The following is a 27,986-nucleotide window of genomic DNA, read 5'->3' on the forward strand; positions in this document are numbered from 1 at the left end:
AGCTACGTTTGTCAATATTTTTATTGCTATTAAAAATAATATTTTTATGATAAGGGTTCTGTATAATTTAAAATTGAAATCATAAGATTTACCAAACATTTAATAATGTTTCAACAAAATACAGCGGTTAACAGATTGCTTCATCATAATAACAAAAAAAAAGAAAACAGAACAACGATAAAAATAAAATGAAATTGCATTACTAATGTATAAACCACTTACTAACAAGAGTGTTATACAAATATTAGTAAACATTTATTATACTGTGCAATGTTACAAATAACAAATATAATATATAGTTATGACATTATATTAAGTGGCAATTTAGGATTTGTTAAACTTTTAAGATTATTATTAGTGAAGTAAGAAGTATATTTCTCAGGGGAATATCCGTGTATTTTGACTTGGTGAAGTTGGTAAGAGCTGGATTCACGGCCATTTGTCTTATCAAACAGTGGGTAGACCGTAGATCTCTTCTTTCTTGGTGACTCTTGCATAGGTTGGTTGGGGTAAGGGTCAACGTAGCGCCGTCCATTAATATCGTTGCCATCCGCTGTCGGGAATATCGTTGGCTAAATTAATAAAATATTGACGTTTAACTACTCGCAATTTGTACAACTTACGGCTAATAGAAATGAAACTTAGGAAATATAGAAAAATACTTTATTTTACAACAAGTTGTGAATTAAAAATGTTAAAACATTAAAAAAATAAAAATAAAATGTTAATTGAATATTAATTAACCAACAGGTATTAAAAAGGACTTGAACTATTAAGCAAGGAAAACTAAGCATGACTTAATATTAAACATTGCATTGATAAAAAAATATTTAGTTAAAATGCGCTAAACATACAAAGTATGTTAAAAATATTCATAGTGGTCATTTTACTGTTAAATCGAACTATTACAATGATTGATAAGCGAGAGTCGATCGAATAGGTTTCAAGGAGGCGTTCTAATCAAGAGCTAATAACAACTTCTCCTTGCCTGCTCCTCTACTGTTGAAGATGCCTGGCGCGGGCTGACCCTGGGGCTCACCTCCGACAGTGTTTTGCTGTATGCCGCTCATTCCCACCACGGCTGGGTTAGGCTCGTTCTGTTGGCCTTTCCATGGCCTGTAGGATGAAAGAGTCACCATTTATAATATCGTATCCATGATCTATACATTCTGCAGCTAAAAAGACTTACTTGTCAGGGAAGAGTTCACCGGGTTGTCCTCTCGTTTGTACAATTCTTTCACCGTTCACTTCCACGACGCACCTTAGACGAGCGCAGCAAGTTGGAAACTCTATACGAATGAGAAAATTCTAATGAGTAAGACACAATAAATATTTTTCTTCAATAAAATAAAGAATAATTATCCAAGTCAACAATATATTGTTGATGTTGTGTTATTTACCCAAGAAATAAACACTCAATACGCACCAACATTCTCGTCTTCAATGTATTCATGACATTCCAATGCGTTCTCCGGTATTTTCGGCTTTCTACATCTGAAGGGTCAATTTAAGATTAGTATTAGACAAGATTGCCGCGTTGACAGATTGATCTGAAGAGCTACTGAAGTTTCTCAGTTTTCCGAAAATCTCTAAGTAACAATAACACCACGGAGTCTGGAAAAATGACCAGTGTTTGGCAATAGATATTGGCTTTCATGTAACTTGCTACTTAATGGATGCAATATTATGTAGATAGTTTAGATTTCGAATCATACATTGGTCTAATTTGTATAAAACCTGATAGAATAGAAATGTTTGATAGAAAATCCTAACGTTTTTCCACATATACAAAAACTTTGATTTGTGTTACCTACGGCCAAAATTAACCACTTATCTTAATACGAATTCTGTAGATTAAATCGATTGATCTGGATCCAAAATCAAAGATTTTAGTTTTATGGAATTTTAGTCGAAACCCATATCTATCCAAAGAATTTGTAATAAGATTAGTTATCCATTTTCACCGATAATTACCCAACAGCAGCTATGAAGTACTTCCCATCTCGAATCTCGCATCTATATCTATGACACGTGTAATGATCAGACCATTCTTGCCAAGGTTGGTAGCCTTTTCTTGAGTATTTATCAACACACGCTTGGTCTGAAACATTCAGCCGCTTTTGGAGATAGTTTATGAAACATAGATAACTTTAAAATATAGCGGAAATACGGAGATATATGACATAGCGGAAAATGCTTCTTCATACTTTCCGTTTGCCACTTAAAGGGATCCAGATGTGTAGCGGTAAGTGAACTTTAAAAAGCATCGTACTTAAACGTGGGAAAACCAACGTATAACGGATATACACTTTGCCATTGGTTACCCGACACCAATTACTGGGTAATCTGTGTATACATACTAAAAGGTCGGTAAGTAGTTGCATCATAATGAGGCCATCAAATATACTTTACACGTCACAAAATGTTGATTCACTTCTTAATTTAAAGTTAGATCATGAATGAAATGTAACTGCGAATTACACTACTAAGATACTACTGTTTAGATTGGATACAATAGCTCAATAGTACTACGAAACGTAAAAATGTTATACAAGCGAACAGACAAAGATTACGATCTAATTCTTATTTATATTTTAATTGATATCTATTTGTCTCAAACAAAAAATCTAATTCAAAAAATTACATTTGATTCAGAACACAAAAAGGTTTTTGACTCGTTAAAATTGTGAATTCAAACATGTCCATATCAATATAACAAAAAAAGAACATGTAGATTTTGGAACAAAAGTAACATGAACATTAAATATTTTTAAGGAATAATAAAATGTATAACTTACAGCTTACGTCTTCAGCAAAAATGGCGGGAACTACGAGGTATATTAAGAAAATAAACGCTCCCAGCTGCATTTTTACAGCTTGATTTTCACCTGTAAAAATAATTGTAGCCAACTTTCACGCTTAAACTCTTAATACTAACTAAGTCAAATTTATGCATCACGGCCTAGAAATACATTTCTCTTTGTTTAATATTTATAAAACAGTCATCCAACAGTCACCCAGATGACACCGTCTAGAAAGGAGAAACATGTCCGCGTTTCCGCGAAAAAATTCAACAAACATATTAATGTGTGAATCCGCGTTGATGTTTTGCATAATAATCTCCAAATGTTCACAACACAGATTTGATAACACGGAAACCGGACCATCACAAAAATATTAGCCTAATAGGTTCTGTGTGAACTTCTTCTGCTTACCTTAACAGTCACAGGAATCATGTTTCTTGATCTTATTTCAATCTTAACGAGTTTTTAAGTTATTCGATACATTGGAAGATAGTTCTTCCTTATTTTGATAATAAAGTTTTATTTTTATAAAACGCATTGAATCAAAATAATAATAGTAAACTACAACATATAAAAATAAAGTTAAAGCACTTACCCATTGCAATATTTATGAACGGCACTAATATAACACCACTAATAAATCACAGAACAATACTCAATCGTCAAGTTTGCCGATAAATGAGGGAAAAACAGTTTGTTGTGTACTTTGCCACCGATTTCGCGATGTGTTTTCAGTTGCATAAGTTACGTTCTAAGAAGTTGACCATTGTCTTTCCCATTCATTGTTGTGTGATAAAGCCAACCTTATTCATCAGGTCAGTATTAATTAATGTTTTTATTGAGACCGCGTATTAGTCTTTATAAGTTTCTGGGCCGATTTTTTTTTATAAAATATGTAGTTATGTTTACATTGTTCTTTGTACTGGATATACAATTGTTACATAATGTGTCATTCAATCTTACTTATTTCAGTGATTCAAATCATGCAAAATATGTATTGTTTACAGAAAATTGTATTACAAAACTTACGTACTGATCCCTAAAACATTGTTTTAGTTTAGCTTGAACGCGTCCTTAACATAAACAACGATTTCTGGCGTGTAATCGTAAAATGAAACGTTAACTGTCAAACGGTAGCGCTATGCGATTCTCAATGACACTCGTACGATACAAAATTATTTTTTTATATTAATCAAATACATTTTTTACTACAAATAATACATCGTTACAAAGCCTCAGAAGTTACAAATGAGGTGAGTACTTTAATTTATTTGATAAAGCTTGTTGAATACTTAATTTTTGTAATTAAAGAGTGAGGTGTCAATCTTGATCAATTCGATATTTTATTCAATTCTCCTTGAATTCGTATGCATTTTGTGCTTATGTTTTAATTTATTTTTTTGCATACGATGCGTTTGTTTATTCACATAACGAATGAGGTAATTGTAGAACAGGTTTCTGTATAAAAGTTTAATTAAAACCTTCTTGAATTTTCCTACCCACAATTGCTATTTATTTTTATTATATCTTGAGGAAAAGGTGTTTATAGACGCGTGCATATTGGTTTTACTTTTTCCTTTATTGGTAAATATGCAGTATAAGTGTAGTGGTAGTTATAGGTAACAGAAATATATTTACAATTTTTCTGAACACAAAGTTTTAATGATATTGTGATTTAAGTTTGATAAAACGTGAAGCAGTAAGTCAAAGTTTACATACACAATGCATATCCCATACTTCACCAGCTATGGTACCAGATTTTTATTCACTATTCCATAAAGAAAGTCATAATTTAAAATGAGAATTAGTTTTATAAAACTGAGGGAAAATTCTATGTTTAAATGGTTTCATGTAGGTTCACCTGTTTGTTTGTGTCTTTGGCTCTTTAGTAATTAGCATTTCACCCCTTTCCTGACGTTCGATCGATCTTATATTTGGTACACACTTTTAAACTGTAGTTTTTAGTTGACATAAAAAATATATTTTCGTATTACTTGTAACAACTAAAAAGCATTTCTATAATGTCTTGCGACTAGGAATGTGTGACATAAACCTAATTTCCCCTAATCTGTTTCACTATCATACTATCAGACAAACGGCAAGGTGCTACCCTTATATTGTTGATATTCCACCAATCCGCATGAAGCATTTTGCTTCGAGTTCTTCATATCTAAGGAATGGAACTCCTTGCTGGAGTTTGTGTTTCCTGCAAAATACAACTTGGATGACTAGTCTAGTGTCAAGTCCCGAGTAAATAGGTTGCTCATATGTGGGCGTGCTCACGGCCACCAGGCGAGATAGTTTCCAAAAGCCATCCTATAAAGTATAAGAAAAAACTAGTGAAAAGTGTGTGTTACATTGAAAATAAATACCTTTGAGTACCCATTTACCAGAAGTGGTCAACTTTTTATCTGTGGGTATATGAGACACAATATAAAAACACATTGTGTCAGCATATGATGGGTTAAAACTTGAGTGCCTTAGGCAAGTGGCTTTTTAAGTGTGGGAGAGCCATGTTTTGACACTGCTGGGCCGCCTCGACCAGAGTGATACCACGGCCTCACAGAAAACTGACGTGAAACAATTTTTTTTTTTTTTTATTATTAAAAATCGTTGCCCCACACTAGGATTTTCTCCTGTGTCGTGGGTGCGTTTACAAACATACAAGTTCACATGCACATGACACCCAGACCCGAAACAACAATTTGTGGATCACACAAAGAGTTGCTCCGTGCGGGAATCGAACCCGCTACCCGTTGCGCGGTAGCCAGTTGCCCAGCCATCGCACCAACCGTGCAGTCAGACAATGCTTGGGTTGTGTGAGTGAGGTTACCTAATTACCCTACTTCTCAATCTTCCCAATCCCCGATTTCCCAATAACACTTAAATTCCTAACCTCCAAAAGGCCGGCTACGCACTTGTAACAGCTCTGATGATTCGGGTGTCCATGGGCGGCGGCGATTGCTTATCATCAGGTGATCCGTCTGCTCGTTTACCGGTCGTTTATCGCTGATATCATAAAAAAGGCAAGCACCTCGTGGACGCCCCGGTTTTTTTGGCGTCACTGCTACTTTTTGCGCTGTTTGGTATCTCGCAACTATACTCTGACGTCTCGCAAAACTTTGCTGGCGAATTAACACAATAGAAAATCCCAACAGACAACAATTCGGCAGTAAGCCCGTCATGTCAGACACGATCACCTCCCCTGGTCGGAGGATACTTCGACCTGTTTAACCTGCCTAGGTTTGAGATACTGTTCCCCTGTAACCCCTAGTACTTGTAACCCCCAGTTGGAAAGGTTCAGGTTTAACATAACGCTGCTGCATAGTCTCAGTAAAATTGTTAATCCTTTAATGTTTTACGATACCCGCGTGTAGAGTAGGGGTGTTCTACTTTAGGGGGTGCTTTTCCGCCAGAGATGTGCTATGCTACATTGCTGTGGATGCGTTTGGCTTCCACCAATCTATACCTATACAAACATCTTAGCACTGGTGGAAACGTACCTACTCTGCTAAGCTATGTAATTTATATTAAACCACCGACCGGCCCCAGCTTCGCATGGGTACAATGGTGATATGTTATGCATGTATATTATACATACATAAAAATCTTCCTCTTGAATCACTCTATCTATTAAAAAAACCGCATCAAAATCCGTTGCGTAGTTTTAAAGATTTAAGCGTACAAAGGGACATAGGGACAGAGAAAGCGACTTTATTTTATACTACGTAGTGAAGATGCGTGTTATGGCAAGCTTCCCTACTATCGATACATCGCTTACTCGAGCTGGGCATTTTCCTCGCACAGCTACATAGCTTAGTATTAGTGGAAACGATCACATAGTTGCACAGCTTAGCTACTACATCTTCGTTACATAGCTACATAGCACATCTTTGGTACCTGTAGTACCGTAAGCAAGACATAAGCACCTGTTTACTATGTCAATGAAGATATTTTAGAAAGTAGTTGCCTATGTATTGAAAGTGTATGTATATGGTAACTTATTAACTATTGTTCTTTATATACTTTCACCTGCCGTTAAAGTCGGCGTATGTATGAGTTTATAGCTGCATTGTATATGATATATGTGGGTGTAATACGTCGACCTGTTTTAAAAAAAGTATTATTAACTGCCGTACTCAGAATTATTTAATAGTTACTTAACCCAGTCCTTAGCGATTGTTTTCGATACAAACTCGTTACTAAGAAATAGTTTAAGTAATTATTAAATGTCTCTGAGTTCGGCAGTAAGTGTTTTTTAGCGTTTTTTAAAGGGAGGAAAATCATCCAATGCCTTATCTCGTCTTTGGTGAGGCGAGAGGGAGCATCAGACTCTTACTGATCACACACCACCCCGTTCCTACTCTTGCTTTTTCAGCCGGAGCCCCATTAAACCCGCTAGGTAGTCCGTAGCACCGGATCAGGCTTTTTTAGGGTTTGGTCCGATTTTATCATTTATCAAATCTATCACGCATCATGAATCTCCCTTTTTTTTAAATGGCGGGAAGCCTTTCACTGGTCCCTAGCTTTTTGGAGTTAAAGATAGAAAAAAGATAAGAGCGTATCTGGGGGCACGGTAGTGCCCCCGCCAAGACGAGCCAAGCGAAGCGCAAGCGCAAGGGCACTACCTACCTTTTCTCGAAGCGCTTCGTCGTATTTTTGAACCTTCATAACTTGAGTTTGGGTTATACCAGATAAACAAAATTTTCAGGATATAATGTCAGTGGTAGACTTAATAAACCTCTAAAGTTTCAATTGCATAGCTCTTATACTTTAGATTTTATTGATATCTAAAATACCCCGATTTCGTCACTCACTCACTCACTTTTAGACTCAACCCCCAGAGCCCCCATGCAATGCCTCTTAAGGTACATTCTTAGGGAGACATATATTACCGTAGTCATGCGTCTACTATCTTTCATTCGAAGCCCCAAGATAGCATCGATAAAACTTGGATTTTTTGCCATCCAAACCCCTTCAACTAGGGTTTAACTCCTGATTTAACACTTAAAATAAAGGACATAGTGCAATATGCATACACGCAGACATGCACTGTAATGCCCCCTGCGCAGTCGGCGACTGTCCTTGACACTGCATATGTTAAAAGCGCATTAACACACGTCCTAATCTAATTTTATACATATAAATGTTACATACTATCTGTCCTGGCATACTTTGTATCTGACATTGTGCGACTTTAGTCACCAAATGCAATTTATACGTGGGAGAGCCATGCTGCGGTACAAATGGGCCGGCTTGACCGGAGTGATACCACGGCCTCAAAGGAATCGTGAATCTACACTTTTTTTAATGAGGAAAATCATCCAATGACTTCTCCCGCCATGGGTGAAGCAAGATCAAGGAGTGTCAAACTATTACTGACTAAAAACCACCCTGTTTCTACTCCTGCTTTTCGAGCCTTGGTAACTCGCTAGTCAGTCCGCAGCTCCGGGTCGGCATCAGCCTTACTGAGCAACAACACTTTTGGTTTTATTGTAGGTAACTTTCGTAAGATATACTAAATTAATTATTAGTTATCGGCTTACTCACGTAATTGTTTGAACAGGAACTCGACTAGTTTCAGGCCATGCTAGAGGCTCATATTCAGTAGCATCGACAATCGCCGCGTCGTGTGTCGAAATACTTAATCTTTTGGTGTTGCATGAAATCCCATGGTCATGGCGGTGTTGTTCAAACGATACGTTTGCCCATTAGTCACCTTATACCATTAGACAATTCATGGAATTGAAGTGGGTATTTTTATTTGATGCAGTCGTTTTAAAGTTTTGCACATAATCGTACAAACATTTCTGCGAATCGTTTTTGTTTATAGAATAAATTAGATAGATAGATAGATGATGATTCATAGTATTTGTAGGTCATATGGTCATAGCTAGCATGTGTTTTTGTCATACTTTTATATAACGTGTGGTAACAGCAGAGTAGAATACACTGATTGTACCCGCGGGCGGCGTAAGAGCCGACAAAGGCTGTTTCCACCAGAGATGTGCTATGTAGCTATGCCACAAAGATGTAATAGCTAAGCTGTGTAACTATGTGATCGTTTCCACTGATACTAAGCTATGTAGCTGTGCGAGGAAGATGCGCAGCTCGAGTATGCAATGTATCGATAGTAGGAAAGCCATCTATAGCACACATCGTCGCGTTCCGCGCGCGTCTTAAAAGGGCTCAGACCACCACAGATAAGGTCCAGTAGGAGCCTCATTAAGAGTCTAACACTGTTTTCGCCTCCCCCAAGGCGAGAAATCATTGAATAATTTCGCCCCCTTATAAAAAGACTTCCATCTCCTGACACAAAACACCATAAAACGCTCCGAATATAATTTAAGTAACGTTAAACCCCGTATTCATGGTAAACATTTGTTTAGCAACAAAGTTGAATCAACGTGTTGCTGGCAACACTGCCTGTTGCAGAGTGTGTTGTTGATTAAAACATAGTTGCTAGCAACATTCTCGCCGCTCACCAACAATGTTTAGCAACTGTTGCTTAACAAATGTTTACCATGAATACGGGGCTTTAGAATATAATTTGATGTGACCCGAAACACAGACAAACGAACACATTTTCACATTTATTACCAGTAAGGATACGGATGTTTAATTTTAATATAAATGCACTTTGCACCGAGTTTGTCGAGTGCGTCATCGGTTTAGTAAGTGCTACTGCGGTTCACGATAAGCGTGCATACTTTTTGTTCTCAGCTGTAGTATAGTTTAATACATAATATCTCTAGAATAGTGATTTTAACCAATATCAATTAACGTGCGCATAGCACGCGACTATAAATCGAAAAAAAAAAATATCTACACTAAATAAGGAGGAGCAATTGTGTGAATAGAACGAAAAAATCATGCATGTTCTCTGTCGCAGCAATACGACACGAGCAGTAGGGACACGGAATTATGTGTTGCATATATGCAACACAGGCGGTTAATGCGTTAATTATGTTTCTCGTTTATTTATTTCGCTGTTTGACGAAATAATTCGACACATTTCAGGCTGCGCTAGGGGCTCATAGTTATGATCAGTATATTTTTATAACTACTATCGTGAGACATACAAAATTAACTAAAAATCACGACTTACTCACGTACATTAATGGAGAAAAGTTCTACTAGTTTCGAATCTCAGAGTAAGAAAATAAAAAATACGTGTGTAATGTTTTAAAATAATCTAAAAATCAGTCATCTACCCTATTCGACTCATTTCGAGCTATGTTAGGGGCTCTTACTCGTAGTTATGAGCAGTATTTCACGACAAACAATGTTCTACCGTCGTCCTGACGTTGCTATTTCGTCAAACAGTTACTTGCGTATGCCGTAAAATATAATTAGTTTAATGTCTGACGTGATTCATAACTAAATTCCAGATAATTGAGTTTTGCGGTGAAATGTAACCAATATGTCTTCCTTTTATTTACCTCGCAATATATTATGTGAGTGTACAAGATAGTACCAGGTGACGTAGTGGCCCGGAGGTTTAAGACGCCCGCTTCTCAACCTGAGAGTGCGGTTTCAAAACCTACCAACGGCAAGTACCATATGACGTTTTCCGAGTTATTTATCTTAGTACTTTCTAAGATTATTTAGACACCACTGACAAGCGGTGAAGGAAAACATATTGAGGAAACCTGGTCTTACAATTTGTAATTATAAGTTTGAAATCGCCAACCCGCATTGAACAAGCATGGTCCTGAGCCTTTGGTCAGCAGTAGCCACTTATAGGCTGATAATATCATTGGTAAACCGATTGATCCGTAACCGCATCACCGTGTATTATTTTAACAATTGCAATCTTTTGCTTTGTTGCAGTAACTTCAAAACCCTGCGCTTAAATGACGACGAACTAACATCACCATCCTCTGATGAGAAGATGGACACAGGATCCGAATCCTTCCGATCTCAAGATACTCCCAACTCGGTCCTATCATCCGACTTCGAGGGAGACCATCCAGAATCGAACGGGGTCTTAAGACTCCAGAACCCAGAAATCCATCGTTTAACGGAATCGGATAAATTTAACGATAGTCTTATAAGTAAAATGTCCAATTTACACCTAGATTCGCCTAGACCTAAGAATCTGGGAATTAGTCCACCAAAATTCAGCTCGACTTTAACGCTGACGACGAATCACCCCCTTATGAGTCCGGATGAGAATTATCCGGATCTGATCCCCAAAAAAGTTCCGAAAATCGATGAGGAAAAAGACTTGAGTCTTTCTAGCATTGAAGATGAGAGGGCCAATGAAAACAATGGCTTCTACAGTCCACAGAGGAATACTTCCAAGAATAATTTGTATTTTACGGAACAATTTGTGACGGCTGAAAGTCAGGACTTCACTGGTTTGGACCTCACAGTGCCTCCGGACGTAGCGAGGGTGGATAAGCTGGAACGGCGGAAGATAGTCCCGAAGCTAAGAGATGGGACCCCTCAGAAGGTCGATGCCATGTTGAAGTTCATCGATGAGAAGACCAAACAGAGTACGCCCAAGTCTTTGCCGGTGGATATAACTGTTAATGAGGAGTTTCATTCGGTGAGTGTATGGTTTTTTTGTTACAGAATTTCTTTTTATGGTATATGATGGTAAACGAGCTAACGGATCACCTGATAGTAAGCAATCGCTGCCGCCCATGGACACTCAAAACACCAAAGGCGTTACAAGTGCGTTGCCGGTCTTTTTGGGTGTTAGAAATTTAAGGGTTGTTGGGAAGATTGGGAAGGGGGTAATTGGGCCTCTAGTAACCCCACTCACACAACGCAAGCGTTGTTTCACATCGGTTTTCTGTGAGGCAGTGGAGTATACTCATTAGTTTTATTTTTATCACAATACCAAAACAACTAAATTTTATTAGCACCCGCGCGTAATGTTCCAAAATATCTACTAGTCTTCTTATAACGCCGATTCTGACGCCTCGCTGCTTACAGCTGATCATGCGAAAGCACGCGCGCGCGAAATTTTGTTGTTTTGTTATTGTGATAAAAATAAAACTAATGGGTATACAAAAAAGTTTCTTTGGGAAAGTTGTTTATAATCATGAGTACAATCACGTGTTTAAATATCGTTCACTAATTACCAGTCACCCTATATGTGCACCTCTGTCTATATCTTCTTAGCTAAATGGTATGTATGTTTGTTCGTCAGGTGGCCGAGTGGTGCGAGTCTCCGTCCCATCTTAGATCGATGCCCAACTTCGAGCTGCCGATCGAAATGTCCAGCAGTATAGGAATGCATAACGTAAGTATTTCTTACATACAATTTATTTATTTATTTATTAACGTACATCAACAATATACATAACTATACATTTTTTAAATTTTATGACTGAAACAGAGATCTTATATGTGTATATCTCAAACAGATAATATAAAAAAACATTCATTGCAAGTATACATAAACACTGAAAAACTCAGGATAAAATAAGGTATTCCTTTAATAACTCATATGTATAATATTTGTTTCTTATTGTTATAGTATTTTCTCTTATTAATAAGATACAATTTATCTAATAATATTCCTATTATTTTCATTGAAAGTTACATTTATAAGTAGGTACATACCTACATAATAAAAATGCATTCCATTTTTATGGTATAAGCCGGTAAACGAGTAGACAGATCACCTGATGGTAAGCAATCGCCGTCGCCCATGGACACCCGACACACCAGAAGCGTTACAAATGCATTGCCGGCCTTTGGGGGTTAGGAATTTAAGGGTTGTTGGGGAATCGGGGATTGGGAAGATTGGGAAGGGAGGTAATTGGGCCTCCAGTAACCTCACTCACACAACGAAACACAACGCAAGCGTTGTTTCACGTCGGTTTTCTGCTCGGCCGTGGTATCACTCCAGTCGAGCCGGCCTAGCAGTGCCGAAGCATGGCTCTCCCACACTTAAATAGAATACTGACAAAATATAAATAAAAGAGCTACATCACTCTTATCGTACAGGATTCTGATCACATCCGGGCTGAGAGAATTTTGTGGGTTTAGTCATCAAAATATAATAATGACATGATTTGATGACGTCACTCGTAGTGCTTCAAGTAGGTAGAATGTACAATCAAAAACTTCGTAAGCTGACATCATCGTTTGAAATCTTCAAGAAACAAAAACAAACATCGTTGCCATGGAAACTAATGTTAATATTTTTTTAATGGGTTATGAGGGCGAACGAGCATGCAGCTCAACTGATGGAAAGCAATTAGCGCCGCTCGTGTACCTACACACTAAACACCAGAGGAGTTACAAGTACAAGTGCGTTGTCGGCCTTTTGGGGGTTAGGAATTTGAGGGTATCTTATTGGGGAATCGGGGATTGGGAGGGAGGGTATCTGGGCTTCCGGTGACCTCACTCACACCGTGACTAGGTAGTCCGCAGGATCAGGCATCAGCCCTACTGGGCCCCATCTGTGGTGGTCTGATGGCTCATTGTGGCGCGCGGAACTGGTTCTGGTCGGGCAGCAAGGTACCCTTGCTCGTAAACACATACCTACATACATTGCAACTCAAATAGAAGCTGGTAAAATAGGTTTATTTTATTCCCCAGGACTTAGACTCCCCAGACGTGATATCAGCATCTACACAAGAGGATAGGTCGGCGTACCAGGCGCTCCTGGACCCTTACACCGGCAGCGTCGCGTTGCGCCACACTCCGGCGCCGCACCGGAGTCCTGGAACACAACGGAGGAAGATACAACTGGTAAGACCTTTATAAAGACTGAATAGAATACAGAAACTTCCCGTGGGTGTCCTAGACCCGACTTTGGGACTACACATTCGTGCTATTGTTATTTGTTTTAAAAAGCATTACCTCACACTAGGATTTTTTCCTGGAAGTTCACATACACATGACACTCAGACCCGAAACAACAATTTGTGGATCACACAAAGAGTTGTCCCTGCGGGAATCGAACCTCAAAGAAACCTATTACAGAACCCGGTGCCTCTTACAGGTGCTGAAGGTGGCCTAGAGGGTGGCTTTAGTGAGATAAACATCCCACAATCCCTAGTCTTTTATTCCCAAAAATCTAGGCGCCTTTTGAAGGTTTATGTCATAAAAAAAAGGACGTCAGGTAACAACGCATAAAATAGCAGCGAATGCATACCGAAGGGGTAGGCAGAGGGGCACATTACGGCACGTAATGCCGCTATACAATGTACACCCACTTTTCACCATTTGTGTTATAAGTCGCATGTAATAGGGGGTGAGCCTATTTCCATATACTGGACACAATTCAAGACTCCGTGCTACCACTGAGAAAGTTTCGAAAAAAGCCCCCTTTATACAATACTAGCGACCCGCCCCAGCTTCGCATGGGTGCAATGGTGATATATTATGCATGTATTATACATATAAACCTTCCTCTTGAATCACTCTATGTATTACAAAAAACCGCATCAAAATCCGTTGCGTAATTTTAAATATTTAAGCATACAGACAAACAGACAAAAATAGCGACTTTGTTTTATACTATGTAGTGAAGTAGCAGTGACGCCAAAAAAATTGGGGCGTTTATGAGGTGCTTGCATCGGTAAACCGCTAGCAGTCACTTAGCCACTGCGCCAATCTCGTAAACACTCGTCTCATTAGCCAGTTTTAAAGTACATAGTTGTACAACAACAGTCCGTATGTGTGTCACAACAATACTACGATATTCCCACGATCGGAATGCGCATGCCTACTGAGCAACTAGTATAAACCGTGTTATGTTTTTGTGAGATGACAGTTGCATGTATACAGTGTGGAGATCACTCTTATGACTTAAATGAAACTGCAAGTAGTACTCACTCCCTATTACATGGGACTTATAACACAAATGGTGAAAAGTGGGTGTACATTGTATAGCGGCATTACGTGCCATAATTTGCACCTCTGCCTACCTCTTCGGGGATGAAAGGCGTGACGTTGCAAGTACTACTCGTCCACAGAAGCAGAATGCAAGTTAATATTTCAACGAAAATTCATGATTATTAAATTAAAATCAAGTATTAAATTCTGTGTGAACAGCTCCATGTTCCTTGACCACAGAAGAGCTGTAATGTTGTAGATTGTCTAGGAATGTTACGGACATGCGGCGCGGCTGTTGTATTGCCGTATTTGTAAAGAGTATTCAAATTAGCTCCAAGAGAAAAATACACTTTTTGGCTTAACTACTGGGCCTATTTCGCTCATTTTTCGTATATTATCAGCCAAGGTGATAACAAATATGTATTTCATGATATCTACGGAAAGACTTTTGCTCAAAGCAAAGCAAATACAAATAGGTGATGTCATAACTGGATTTCCTTTTAACATAACGCGAGAAACTTTACGGGGAGCGCGGGACGTTACAAACCACGACTCTCTATGTCCCATCTAGCGGTCCCATACTACAAACACGTTGCCAATTGTCCACATTTTAATGCGCTAATCTGAGCTTATAACCTATCTACACCTTTTTACTTATAACATCATTTGGCAAAGCCGTGTTTTGTGTCACAGTGCACAATCACATTATGGCATCTCCTCTTTGTACTTGCTTCATGGTTGAGCATAGTATTGTGGCGACACTCTGACAAGTGACAGATGACAGAAGTCGCACATAGACTATCGAAGAGCAAATCAACGGATGACGTCATAAATATCCTGCATCGCACATGTGAAGTTTACATGCGAATTAAAACGGATAGAAAATCCCAACGAACAACAGTTGGGCAGAAAGCCCGCCAGGCTGATCACCTCGTCTGGTCGGAGGATCCTCCTTTTCTTAGGGAACTTTACTCTTTGTTCCCTAAAGTATTATATGTTAACTAGCGGACCCGACAGACGTTGTCCTGTCTACACGTCTTTAATTTGTAAATTTGTCGGATCCAATGTAAAACATTCAAAAATCAACAACTACTAATAAATTAAAAATTAATTAAAAAAAAACATAATCCAGCGGACAAAATTGTGAATCTAAACCATTCTCAGATCCCCTTGAACACACACAAAAAAATTCATCAAAATCGGTCCAGTCGTTTAAGAGAAGTTCAGTGACATACACACGTGCAGAAGAATTATATATATAAAGATTTATCTTCCAGCCACCAGAAGAAGACAGATGCAGCCTGGACAGCGTCAGCGCCTGTTCCATGGAGTCCGAGGACGAGCCAGCCGACCCTCAGGAGTTGGAGCCGGCACCCGTCAACCAGCACCTGGTACTTAGTGACGATGAGGGGAGCAAAATGTGAGTATAGATTCTTTTAGGGGGTTTGACGAGCAGACGGATCTACTGTTGAATAAATGCTTTTTCTTTCTTTCTTTCTGATGGTGAGCAATCAGAGTCAGTCATGGTTTACAAGGCTATTAGCCAGATGTGTGTTTTATGGAATAAGCCGGTAAATGAGCAGATGGATCACCTGATGGTAAGGAGGTGGTAAATGGACATTTGAAACACCAAAGGCGTTACAAGTGCGTTGCCGACCTTTTGGGAGTTAGGAATTTAAGAGTTGTTGGGAAATCAGTGATTGAGAAGATTGGGAAGGGGGTAATTGGGTCTCCGATAACCTCACTCACACAACGCAAGCGTTGTTTCACGTCGGTTTTCTGCTCGGCCGTGGTATCACTCCGGTCGAGCCGGCCCATTCGTGCCGAAGCATGGCTCTCCCACACTTACAATTGAACTCCTTGCTCAGCAGTCGCTGGACAGCAAGACCACAAAACACTTGATTGAATCTTGTCCCAGGTCAAAATCAACGAACACTCTATCAGAAGGCAGCGACCCCATCCCGGAGTACTCCGCGGCCGAGGAGTTGAGCAACGAGCGCGCCTGGATCACCGTGCCGCGCCCCGGGGGACACGTCACTTGTGATATGAAGGTTCGATTCCCATCTCTAGCTGTTTTTTTTTGAGGGGGAAATCATCCAATGACTTCTCCCGCCTTGAGCGAGGCGAGAGGGAGTGTCAGACTCTTACTGACTAAAAACCACCCCGTTCCTACTCCTGCTTTTCGAGCCGGACTCCCGGTAAACCCGCTAGGTAGTCCGCAGCTCCGGATCAGAATAAGGAATAGCTAGACCGATAATATTGACTGCCTTGTTGGTCGAGTGGTCGCAAGTGCGATTACAGGACAAGACGTCTCGGGTTTGATTCCCGGGTCGGGCAATGTATTGCTGGGATTTTTTTTTATCTACAATGGGGTATATGACTATTTTTTATTTTTATCTGTCTGGGGGATTATTTTAAAACATTAGACACGTATTTTTTATTTTGGGGGATTATTTTAAAACATTAGACACGTATTTTTTATTTTCCTACGGTAACAAATACTTTCGACGATATATCCATTTGAAATATCGCGTAACGTCACTTCTAGATACATTTCATATGTAGAAACGACGTATTTACTCCCACTCCTAAACTTTGACACGTTTACATGACAAAATAAAAAAATACTTGTCTAATATTTTTTCATTACCTAACTGACGGACTAAACAGATTTTTAATTTTCATACCCCGTCATCATCCCTATTCTTATTCTTCTTTTACTGATGTAACACCCTGTACCCCACAGGTCATTGAACCGTACAAGCGCGTGATATCGCACGGGGGCTACGACGGCGGCGGGGCGGCGCTCATAGTGTTCAGCGCGTGCCACCTGCCCGACTGCGCGCGCCCCGACTACACCTACTGTATGGACAATCTGTTCCTGTGAGTATTGGACGGGGTCATTAGATATGTTTGGGGGTCATTAGGTATGTTTGGGGTTATTAGATATATTTGGGGGTCATTAGGTATATTTGGGGGTCATTAGATATATTTTGGGGTTACTAGTCATGATGGGGTCGTCAGTTATTTTAAGGGTCACTACTCGTTTAAGGAGTCGTTAGTCTTGTTATAGGGGTCATTGGACATACTTTTCGTCTTATTTGTGATATACATTTTTTTCGCTTGAATTCAATCTTTGACAATATAGGATGCAGAGATTGTAAGGCCAATTTTGGATTCACTAATAATAATAAGTTATGTCAAATTTAGGGCTAAATTAAAGATCTCTAAGATAAAAAGACTGCTTCGATGGCTGAGTGCTCGCAAGTGCGACTGCCGGACAAGTTGTCTCAGGTTCGATTCCCGGGTCGGGCAAAGGATTACTGTGCATTTATCGTTTTTTTTTTTTCAGCACTGAGTCTGGAATTGTGCCCAGTATGTGGCAATATGCTCACCCCCTATTACATGGGACTTATAACACAAATGGTGAAAAGTGAGTGTACATTATACAGTAGCATTACGTGCCGTAATGTGTACTTCTGCCTACCCCTTCGGAGATAAAAGACGCGACGTTGCATTAAAGATAAACTTTAACCTTTCGTATGCCGTATATAAGACAACAATAGAAAATACATTGTGTCTCGCGTGGATCTGCGTTCCGGAACACGACGGGTTAAGGAAGTTAGTTTCATTGGGGTCACTTTTAACAATAGTCTTTTTGACATAATATTTATTTTTAATATTGTTCCTAGCTACGTGATCTGGACGCTAGAGCGTCTGGTGACGGACGAGTACGTGCTGGTGTACCTGCACGGCAGCGCGGGCCGGAGGCGGCTGCCCACCTTCCACTGGCTGCACGAGTGTTACAAGCTTATTGATAGAAGGTAAGTGGTTTTGGGGAGGGGGGGTCATCATCACATCACATCAACGGCCTATAAGTGGCCACTGCTGACCAAAAGCCTCTTCTCACTCGGAGAAGGTTTGAGAATTAATCACCTCGCTTGCTCAATGAGGGTTGGCGATTTAAAACGTATAATTAGAAATTATAAGCGCAGGTTTCCTCACGATGTTTTCCTTCCCTGTTTGTCTGTGGTGTCTAAATAATCTTAGAAAGTACAATGAAATTGCATGAGGTGCAAAAGTCATCAATTTAAAGTTTATAGTCGTAAAAAATTGTGTCAATGGGAAATTCAACGGGGTCACTAGTCACTGAAATGGGGTCAAAAGTCACAATTCTGGGGTCAATTGTAATAAAAGTACTGTTCAGAGTTGAAAAAAAATATATAAGCCGGTGACGGCGATACGGCCGGTCGCTGGATCCAAGATGGACCTAATGGTAAGCGATCGCTGCCGCACATTGATAAGTGGGTCGGGATCCCGCGGAAATGCTGGATCCCGTTTTGCGAGATTGCAATTCCTATAAACGAGCACACGGATCACCTGATGGTAAACAATCCGCCGCCCATAGACACCTGAAACGACGGTTGTTTGGGGAATCGGGGATTGGAAAGATTGAAAAGGGGGAGGAGGGAGGGGGTGTAATTGGGTCTCCTAATCATAGTTTATCTTGAAAAAATAAATAATATGTAATATTGTTCCAGATTACGTAAAAGCCTGAAACACCTGTATCTCGTACATCCAACGTTTTGGCTGAAATCTTTTGTCATATTGACAAAGCCTTTTGTGAGGTAAGCATTATATTTTTTGTCTTATGTTCTTAGCAGTAAGAGCTAGTTTCCTTTGGCTAAGTTTTTGTTACGATATGTGTGGTGTGTCCGTGACCCCTCGTGACGTATTACTGCGACATAGAACATGAATGATTTCTTCGTTCTATTCACACGATTGCTCCTCATTATTATTATTATACAATGTGATAGGCGTGGGACTTCTAACCCGTTAAGGCTGAGTACTACATCTAATTTTATCGACAAAAAAAATAATATGGGGGTTGAACCCCTAATTGAAAATATAGGAAAATAGTGATTTTTTCGGTAAGAATAATTCACAAATTATTTTTTTTCTCACCAAAACATTATCAAACATATGAAAAAAGTAATGAACTAGTTAGCCAAGGTTATTAGCTACCGTTTGTCGTCTTTTTTTTGTTTCTACGACGCATACAACCTTTGATATCAAAAAAAGTAAAAAAAATATTAAAATGGCCATAATTTTTAGGGGAGGGGATTCGACCCCTTCGACCCAGGACTTTTGTCGTTAAAATTAGATGTAGTATTCAGCCTTAACGGGTTAGAAGTCTCGCCCCTATCACATTGTATATATATTTTTTAAAACGTTGTCTCACACTAGGACATGACTCCCAGACCCGGAACGACAACTAGTGGATTACAAAAATAGTTGCTCCGTGCGGAAATCGAATCCGCTGCATGTTACTCGGCAGCTAGTTGTCCAGCCACCGTGCCAACGGTACAGGCAAACCGTGTTTAGTGTAGATATATTGTTTGAATTTGTAGCCGCGTACTAGGGACACGGTAATTGATATTTAACTGAATAATTAAATGGTTACAGGATGTTTGCTTGTTTGTTTAATTATACTTTATTGCACACACACAAATACAAACAGATACATACAATTTTGTAAGCTTATGTACAAAGGCGAGCTTAACCCAGAATTGGGTTCTCTGACAGCAAACCTTAAAGTTAAACAGAGATTTTATATAGGCGGGTAATCAACGTGCGCAAAAAAAAATTTTAAAACTACAAACACATTCTATAAATAAAAACTACTAACTAAACAACAAATATCAAGAGAAAGAAAAAAAAAAAAAAAAACTACACAATAGACAAAATAATACATACAAAATAAAATATAAATTAAATACATACATATATGATCATGTTGACAAAAAATGTTCTTTAATTCGTCTCCTGAAGATATCTAATGATGAGCTCTCGCGTATAGTATGTGGAAGAGAATTCCAAAGCCTCACAGCGTGAACAGTGAAGGATCCATCATAACGGCTCGAAGCATGAGGAGGGACACGGAGAAGTAGAGATGAAGAGGAGCGACAGGGTTTGTCTCTGGGAACAAGAAATTCAAAACGTTCCCGAAGATAGCTTGGGGAGTGGGAGTTGTGAAGAAGAGAGTAGAGAAAAGAAAGAATATGAACATCCCGACGTCGCCGAATAGGCAGCCACTTCAGCCGGCTCCGAAATTCAGACACATGGTCGTATTTCCGGAGGCCAAAAATGAAGCGGATGCACAGATTCTGGAGACGTTCGAGTTTGTCAAGAAGTTCCTCAGTCGCATCAAGGAAACAGACATCAGCATAGTCTAATAGGGAGAGGAGAAGCGACTGAGCAAGAGTAATTTTTGTTTGAAATGGCAGGAACTTCTGGAGCCGTTTAAGTGACTGAAACGAGCAAAAAACCCTCCTGCTTACTTCCGCAACGTGCATACCCCATGACAGGTTGCAGTCCATTAGGATACCCAAGTTCTTGACGTGAGAGGAGTATGGTATAACAGTGTTATCGAAGAAGACCTGTGGAGGAGACTGTAGTTTATTAAGAAAATATCTGCCACCAATAATGAGAGCTTGTGATTTGGCAGGATTGACTAAGAGTCCAAAACTTTCAGCCCAGTTACCAATGTTTCCAAGATCATTATTGATGGCATCAATTGCATTAGAGATTTCCTCAAGTTTAAAGTGTTGATAAAGCTGCAAGTCGTCTGCATAGAGATGGTAGTGTGAAGCAAGTGACTTGGTGACGGCGTTAATAAAAACGGAGAAAAGTAAAGGAGAGAGAACGCCACCCTGAGGAACACCCGCAGCGAGGTCGCACCACTCAGAGGAGGCCTCATTACAGCGGACCGACTGCGAGCGACCTCGAAGATAAGAATTGAACCACGCAGCCGCAGAAGAAGATACACCTAGTGAGGATAGGATACCTAGGAGGATGTCAAAATCAACTGAATTAAACGCACTGCTAAAATCCAGCAAAACTAGTACTGTTAGAAGCTTATGCTCCATGGCCAGTCGGATGTCATCGGTAATTTTGACCAGCGCCGACACTGTGCTATGGCCAGGACGAAAACCAGATTGGTACGGACTTAGCAGACTGTTGGAGGAGAGATAATTAGACAGTTGATTGTTGACAACACTCTCAAGGACTTTAGATAGGATAGGAAGTATGGATATAGGGCGGAACTGGGTAACCGAGGATGGATTGGAGACTTTGGGCAATGGCAACACATGAGCTTTCTTCCAAGCTGATGGAAAGGAACTAGTGAAGAGGGAATAATTAACAAGATGGAGAATGACAGGAACGAGTACATTGAGGATAGGAAGAAGCATTTGTAGGTGAAGACCATCGTCCCCCACAGCTTTTGTGGAAATGGATAGGATAGCACGTTTAATATCTCCCTCCGCAGCCGGGCGGAAAGAAAAAGAAGAACAGTTTGGCAACGAAAGGCTGGAGAGATAATTAAGAGTAGATGACTTAACATTGTCATCTAGCGTTACTGGTGACTTTGAAAAGTGTTCATTAATTGCATTAAGATTAATTTCCGGAGCGCTATCATTAGCAACTTTCCCAATGCCAAAAGACTTTAGAAATTGCCATACTTGTGCCGTGTTGAAGTTTTTAATGGAGTTGTGAATATGGCGCCTCTTTGCATCTCTGCACAGACGACTGCAGCGATTTCGTAATTTCTTGTAGGACGACCAGTTCTCCTCAGTTGGATCTCTCCTGTACCGTCGCTTAGCCTTATCGCGTTTAGACATCTGCTGCTTAATACCATCAGATAGCCATGGGGCCGGAAGATGTTTAACCTTTACCTTCTTAAGAGGAGCGTGTTTATCATAAAGTTCCAATACCAACTTATTAAATAAAGATACCATAGAATCTACATCATTGCAGTCGTAAACAGGAGACCAGTCAATTCTGCCCGCATCTTCCATCAAACGATCCATATCAATGTTCTTGAAACTGCGAAGGAAAAGAAATTTGGATTTACGCTTAGGTGGACGGATCTTATAAGATAGAAACAAAAGGTCGTGATAAGAGAAAGAGGCAGAGAGCTGCCCATGAGTGGCAACCTTGCTGGGGTCTGAAACAATTATGAGATCAAGGAGTGAGGGATTGCAATGAGGGGCGTGATGAGTGGCATTAAGCTGAAGAATGTGCATATTGACAGAAGAGACAAGGGATCGGAGTTTACGGCTACGCCCATCATCCCTAATCAAGCACGTGTTGAAGTCTCCGAGGATTATCGTGTGGTCATAGAGGGGAGTGAACTGTTCAAGTTTCGACTCAAAAGAGGAAAAGTAGTCGAAAGTGCAGGAAGGATTATAATAGACACCTAGAAGCACCTTGGTGTTATAAAAAGTAATTTCAATAAATAGGTGTTCAGCGAATTTAGAGTAATCACTCGGTGACTTGTCAACAATTTTAAAGGAGATATCTCCACGGAGATAAATGGCGACCCCTCCGCCTCCCTTGCCGGTTCTGTCACTACGCACGAGCTTGTAGCCGGGCAAGGAATATTGCGTGGAAGGAAGCGCTGGTTTGAGGAAAGTCTCAGAGACAAGGATAGCGTGAACAAAGTTGGAGTCAAAAGAGGATAATAAGTCGGCATGATGAGCAGGAATACTTTGAGCGTTTATGTGAACCGCGTTAAAGAATTTACTGTAAGGAGAAAAGGTATTAAAGAGTTGTTCACGGAGATGTACTGAGTCATCACTAAACGCGCCAGCAAAACTCTCATCAGAGACACAAGAAGACGAACATGAAACAAAACTGTCATCAAAATGATCGAACATGACATATACTTAATAAAAAAATATATATATATATATATAAAGAAAAAAAAAAAATAATAATAAAAATACAAAATCAAATTAAAAAAAAAACAAATTACAATAATAACAGTTACCTGTTATTTCGACACCTTCGATGCTAATTTGCCATAATATGTGGATAAAAAGACTCGTATTCACGGACAGTGACGTTTCTGAACGAGTCAAAGAAAGAATCTATAATCTATGGAAGATAGATGTCAAATTGTCAAAGCAAAACAAAAACATTTTTAAGTGACCGACAAAGTAAAAATTAAAACAAAAAACAGAAGATTATTTTGCTTGCCTTCGCGGTCTCTTGCCTGATGGAGACTTGTTGGCTGTTGAACTTGACTGTGCGCCCGCTGTCGGCTCACCAGTAGAAGTAACAGATGTCGGAAACTGTCTCGCTAGTTGTTGTAGCTCAGCTGGAGATTCTATTTTCCGCCGCGACTTGTCTGGTAGCAATACCACTATCTTGCCCTCAGATGTCCAGCACTGCTTCATCCCAAAATGCTTGCGGGCGGCCAGGAAAGCGTCATGTCGGGGCTTGGTCAGGAACTCCGAGAAAACCAGTCCAGAGCCCTTTAACAGAGTCTTGCTTCGCCACACTTCACTGCGTAGACTGTGGCTCTGGAATCTAATTAGAAGAGGACGTGGCTTGCTCGTGTCGGCTCCCAGACGATGACATGACACAATGTCTGCAGAAGAGACATTGGGCATCTTTAACTTGTCCGCTACAACTGTAAGAGCCCGAGATGTATAGTCTTCATCCTTCTCTTCTGGAAGACCATGAAGAAGGAGAACCTGCCTGCGAGAAGCCATTTCGTGTCGATCTAGGCCCAGTGACAACAGTTCCACCTGCATTTTAAGGGCACTTATTGTCTTCAACATGAGGCCCTTGAACTCGGTGTAGTCCTTTGAGAGGCTTGCAATGTTCTTATGTGAAGCCTCACTACTGTTCACACTCTTCAACTCCTCCTCATAGGCAGCCATCCGGGAAGTAAAAGTGGTGCTCAGTTCCTCCATACAGCTTGACAATTTCGTGTATAGGTCCATTTGAGAAGTGATGTTGAAATTATAGTTTTAGTAAACAATGAAAAAGAATTTTTTAGATGAGTGAGTGCATCAAAGGATAGTGCAAAGATTTAATGCATGTGCACAGTGAAATTAACACTATTAATGTTTTTAAATAAAATAAAACTCGGGAGCTACTAATTTAAGATGCGTACGTTTTGACTACCCTCCAAAAAAAAAAAAAAAAAGTTTGTTCATTTCATCTGTTAATTTCTCTTCTCTCTTATCCACAGTTCAAAATTCTTCCGCAAGTTATCCTACGTCAGGAGTCTAGCGGAGCTGATGCAGAAGGTGCCAGTGGAACCGAACGCAATCCCCGAGCTTGTCAAACAGTACGACGCTACTCGACGGTAGGTGGCGTTAGTGTAGCAATCACCGAGCTTGTCGAACTGAGTGCCTAGTGCGAGTTTGTTTTACGTTAACGCGATTGATAAAGTTACGCTGTGATTGGCAATTCCAAGTTAATCAATCAATCGGAGGTCTTTTTTTGAGAGGGGACAATCATCTAATTAGTTAATGACTTCTCCCATCTTAGGTGACGCGGGAGGGAGTGTCAGACTCTTACTGACTATAAACACCATCCCGTTCCAAGCTTTAGAGTCGGAGCCCCGATAACCAATCAGAGGTTTTTTTGAGAGGGGACAATCATCCAATGACTTCTCCCATCTTGGGTGAGACGAGAAGGTGTCTCAGACTCTGACTAAAAACCACCTCGTTCCTATTCTAGCTTAGAGCTGGAACTGCGGTAACCAATTAGAGAAGTACCTTTCGGTCGCATTAACGTAAAAATGAAACTCTTACTCGGTACCCAGTTGGACGCTACTGAACGATAGGTGGCGATAGAATCGATTCCAGTGATTAGTAGATATATTATGAAGGCTTTTTGTAAGTACAATATTAATTAGATATATATAATATATGTTTTATAATTTGCAAATGGTGTGATACTGTATTTATTTGTGGTTTTGGTTGATAAAGGTACTTTTGGTTTGTAAAAACTTCGGTTGGTACTGTAAAAACTTGTCTATTTTTGCAAAAGTATATTATTTTTAAATTTTCAATGATATTTTCGAATTACCATTAGGTCGGTCAAAATATTTTCGAGTCCCTTGAATTTGGAATCAACGAGAGTTGACTGTATTTGCTTATAGCGAGAAATGTCTTTTTTTTTTCAAAAGTATCAGACTCTTACTGACTACAAACCACCCCGTGCCTACTCCTGCTTTAAAACCGGTGCCCCGTTAACCCGCTAGGCAGTCCGCAGCTCCGGGTTGAGCGTAAAATGCCTTAAGTCTTGATATTGCACTATTTTCTTAATGATACAAGCATATTTTGTTATAACAGCTTGAAGTATACAATCTACTAATTACTGGATTCGTGTCGCATGTTTCATATTTATAGAGGTAGTGAATTTTATACGTCGCTCTCTATTTTATATAAGGTGTTCTAAAATTATCTGCGAATCGTTTAAACGGAGGTAGTGTTATCTTTGAAGATTACAATAGTGAAGAAATTTCGTACCGAGGACCAGTTAACTAAAGTTGAAAGTTAAATAAACATTAACTCTTCTTTGCGTAAAGTGGTTCACAAATACTCACGATGCGACAGATACGGTGAATGAGATTACTCTTTCATAACAAACGCATAAGTAGATATCTTGTGTGGAAAAAAAATATACCCATAATAAATAATATTGATATTGACTATTGTAATCTTCAAACAAAACACCACCTCCCATTATAGCCGAAGCAGATACTTTTAAAGCTCCTTATATTAGAAAATGTGTGTTATTCAATTATGATAATGATTCTCGAATAGTATATAAAAATCACTATCTTTATATAAAATATTTATATCATGTATAAATGAAAATAATATCAAAATATTTATTTACGTCGCTTAATTTATTTATACCAAAATAAAATATATTTTCTTTACGTACAATTACAGAATCTCTCTATTTAAAGACTCCGATTCACTCCGAAATCGATCGATGTACGCCGTAAATTGTATTCAGATAATTTTTGATCATTTATTTTGGTATGAATAAATTAATCGGCTCTTGTACAAAAATTACAATAATTAATAAAAAAAAAACAATAATTTATATAGTCGTTTCATATATTTTTCGTGAAATATAGATTATTTATTTATTTGAAATTATTGAATGGAAAATTTATTTATTAGTAAATGTATAGGGCATTCCATATCTCGTTTCTACATGAAAAGACCATTCCATATGCACAGATTATTATGAAATTTATTTTTCAAATTAAAAGAAGATTTATTATTTGTGACGCAGAGTTGTGTTTAGATTGGCGACAGGTTCTAAAGATTATATTTAATAAAGCTTTGCTTTGTATTTTGACAGCTTTATTCGTGTTTTACGAATAAGAGAATAAAAAAATTGAGGGAAAAACGTAGTCATATTTTTTTACTTGTCTATTTCTACTCAAATACTTATCTAAAGTAATTCTCGTAACGTTTTCATGTGGGAATCGAACCTACTATTAATGACTATACTAAACTACACAGTTTATAACTACTTGCCTAAAAATCTAAATCATATTTTAGTGAAAAATTTCTCGCGATTAATCGTAGCAACTGGTCGCAAATGTAAACACAACTTTGTCGCACTCACGACACTGTGATAAAAAACATAGCAATACATACAGACACTATAATAAATATAAGTGTACATTATTATTATTAAAAGCAGCCCAAAATGAAAAATTAGGCGAAAATTTATTAATAATTAAATATTGCTTTAAAATTATTTAATCTAGGTTATTTATAAATATTTTCTTTAAACCGATGTCAGTTGGGGTCATAATACACTAATAAGTACATGTCTATAGACCCCATGTGACACCACAGGTCCAAATGATCAATATAAAATAGAAATATTTATAAATAAACTGAAATTAAATGTAAAAATAATTGCCATAGCTTAATAAGCGTCGATGTTCAATAATTAAGGTTATAGCATAAATTAATTAATGTTTTAATGATAATAATATTTTTAATGGTAATATACGCACTGATCTTGAATACTTTCCTAAATGCATGAGGCCCTACTTTATTGGCGAAGCTGTTAAAGGAAAGTTACTATGTAAGCGAAAAGGATCATTTTACGTGTGAATTATTGGCCAATAACTGCCGTACTCAGAGACATTAAATAATTACCTAAACTATTCCTTAGTAATTTAGTAGATTTTGTTCCGAAAGTAATCGCTAAGGGTTGGGTTAAGTAATCATTAAATGACTGAGTACGGTATATGTATCTAATGCTGATTAACACTTTCCATTGTCAGTTATTACAAGAAACCTGAATTTTACCCAATTTTCAACTCCTTGACTATATAAGTCTCATAAGCTAATAACCGATAAGTGAATATTACATAAATATTTGCAGAGACGAATAACTGACGAGGTTCCTGTAATTATCTACACAAAAAACATGCCTTTTCGCTTACATAAACGAATAAAGTGGGTCTTTATGTTCATTTACAAGAACTAAGCATCACAACATAGCCAGGCACAAGCAATGCTTAGTTAATAAACC

The 27,986-nt window shown here is 38.8% G+C and overlaps 3 protein-coding genes and 1 long non-coding RNA gene across 6 annotated transcripts in view; 1 reads left to right on the forward strand and 3 right to left on the reverse strand.

The window, feature by feature from the left end:
- Nucleotides 1–27,986, reverse strand: part of LOC126912134 (uncharacterized) — a 43,678-nt gene that overhangs the window by 8,131 nt on the left and 7,561 nt on the right. The gene's annotated exons all lie outside the window — the stretch shown is intronic.
- Nucleotides 83–3,548, reverse strand: LOC118279617 (uncharacterized). 2 transcript variants are annotated; one of them, XM_035599258.2, is made up of 7 exons: nucleotides 3,400–3,548; nucleotides 2,799–2,888; nucleotides 1,975–2,101; nucleotides 1,427–1,494; nucleotides 1,190–1,289; nucleotides 1,040–1,116; nucleotides 83–553 (listed from the first exon to the last, which is right to left on the reverse strand). In XM_035599258.2, exons 1-7 carry the CDS (start codon nucleotides 3,401–3,403, stop codon nucleotides 300–302), a joined length of 720 nt encoding a protein of 239 aa, XP_035455151.1. In that variant the 5' UTR covers nucleotides 3,404–3,548; the 3' UTR covers nucleotides 83–299. The 2 variants fall into 2 exon arrangements, with proteins under 2 accessions (XP_035455151.1, XP_035455149.1); XM_035599256.2 differs by having other exon boundaries at nucleotides 989–1,116.
- Nucleotides 3,483–26,584, forward strand: LOC118279615 (protein prune homolog 2). 2 transcript variants are annotated; one of them, XM_050702735.1, is made up of 10 exons: nucleotides 3,483–3,619; nucleotides 10,638–11,358; nucleotides 11,968–12,060; nucleotides 13,368–13,520; nucleotides 15,887–16,029; nucleotides 16,528–16,660; nucleotides 17,356–17,492; nucleotides 18,302–18,433; nucleotides 19,151–19,237; nucleotides 24,655–26,584. In XM_050702735.1, the coding sequence occupies exons 1-10, from the start codon at nucleotides 3,483–3,485 to the stop codon at nucleotides 24,773–24,775; spliced, it is 1,857 nt and encodes a 618-aa protein (XP_050558692.1). In that variant the 3' UTR covers nucleotides 24,776–26,584. The 2 variants fall into 2 exon arrangements, with proteins under 2 accessions (XP_050558692.1, XP_050558693.1); XM_050702736.1 differs by lacking the exon at nucleotides 3,483–3,619 and adding an exon at nucleotides 3,894–4,057.
- Nucleotides 23,489–24,403, reverse strand: LOC126912131 (uncharacterized). The gene has a single exon (XM_050702776.1). The coding sequence runs from the start codon at nucleotides 24,401–24,403 to the stop codon at nucleotides 23,639–23,641; it is 765 nt and encodes a 254-aa protein (XP_050558733.1). The 3' UTR covers nucleotides 23,489–23,638.

This window comes from Spodoptera frugiperda, chromosome 22 (assembly GCF_023101765.2).
Source record: "Spodoptera frugiperda isolate SF20-4 chromosome 22, AGI-APGP_CSIRO_Sfru_2.0, whole genome shotgun sequence".
Classification (NCBI taxonomy): Eukaryota; Metazoa; Arthropoda; class Insecta; order Lepidoptera; family Noctuidae; genus Spodoptera; species Spodoptera frugiperda.

Coding starts and splice junctions, on each gene's coding strand:
- LOC126912131 (XM_050702776.1), bottom strand. CDS start 24,403: ATGGACCTATACACGAAATTGTCAAGCTGTATGGAGGAACTGAGCACC.
- LOC118279617 (XM_035599256.2), bottom strand. Junction 1,117..1,189: donor GGTGAACTCTTCCCTGACAA/GTAAGTCTTTTT, acceptor TTCATCCTACAG/GCCATGGAAAGGCCAACAGA. Junction 554..988: donor CTTCAACAGTAGAGGAGCAG/GCAAGGAGAAGT, acceptor TATTCCCGACAG/CGGATGGCAACGATATTAAT.
- LOC118279615 (XM_050702735.1), top strand. CDS start 3,483: ATGAGGGAAAAACAGTTTGTTGTGTACTTTGCCACCGATTTCGCGATG. Junction 18,434..19,150: donor TACAAGCTTATTGATAGAAG/GTAAGTGGTTTT, acceptor ATATTGTTCCAG/ATTACGTAAAAGCCTGAAAC. Junction 19,238..24,654: donor TTGACAAAGCCTTTTGTGAG/GTAAGCATTATA, acceptor TCTTATCCACAG/TTCAAAATTCTTCCGCAAGT.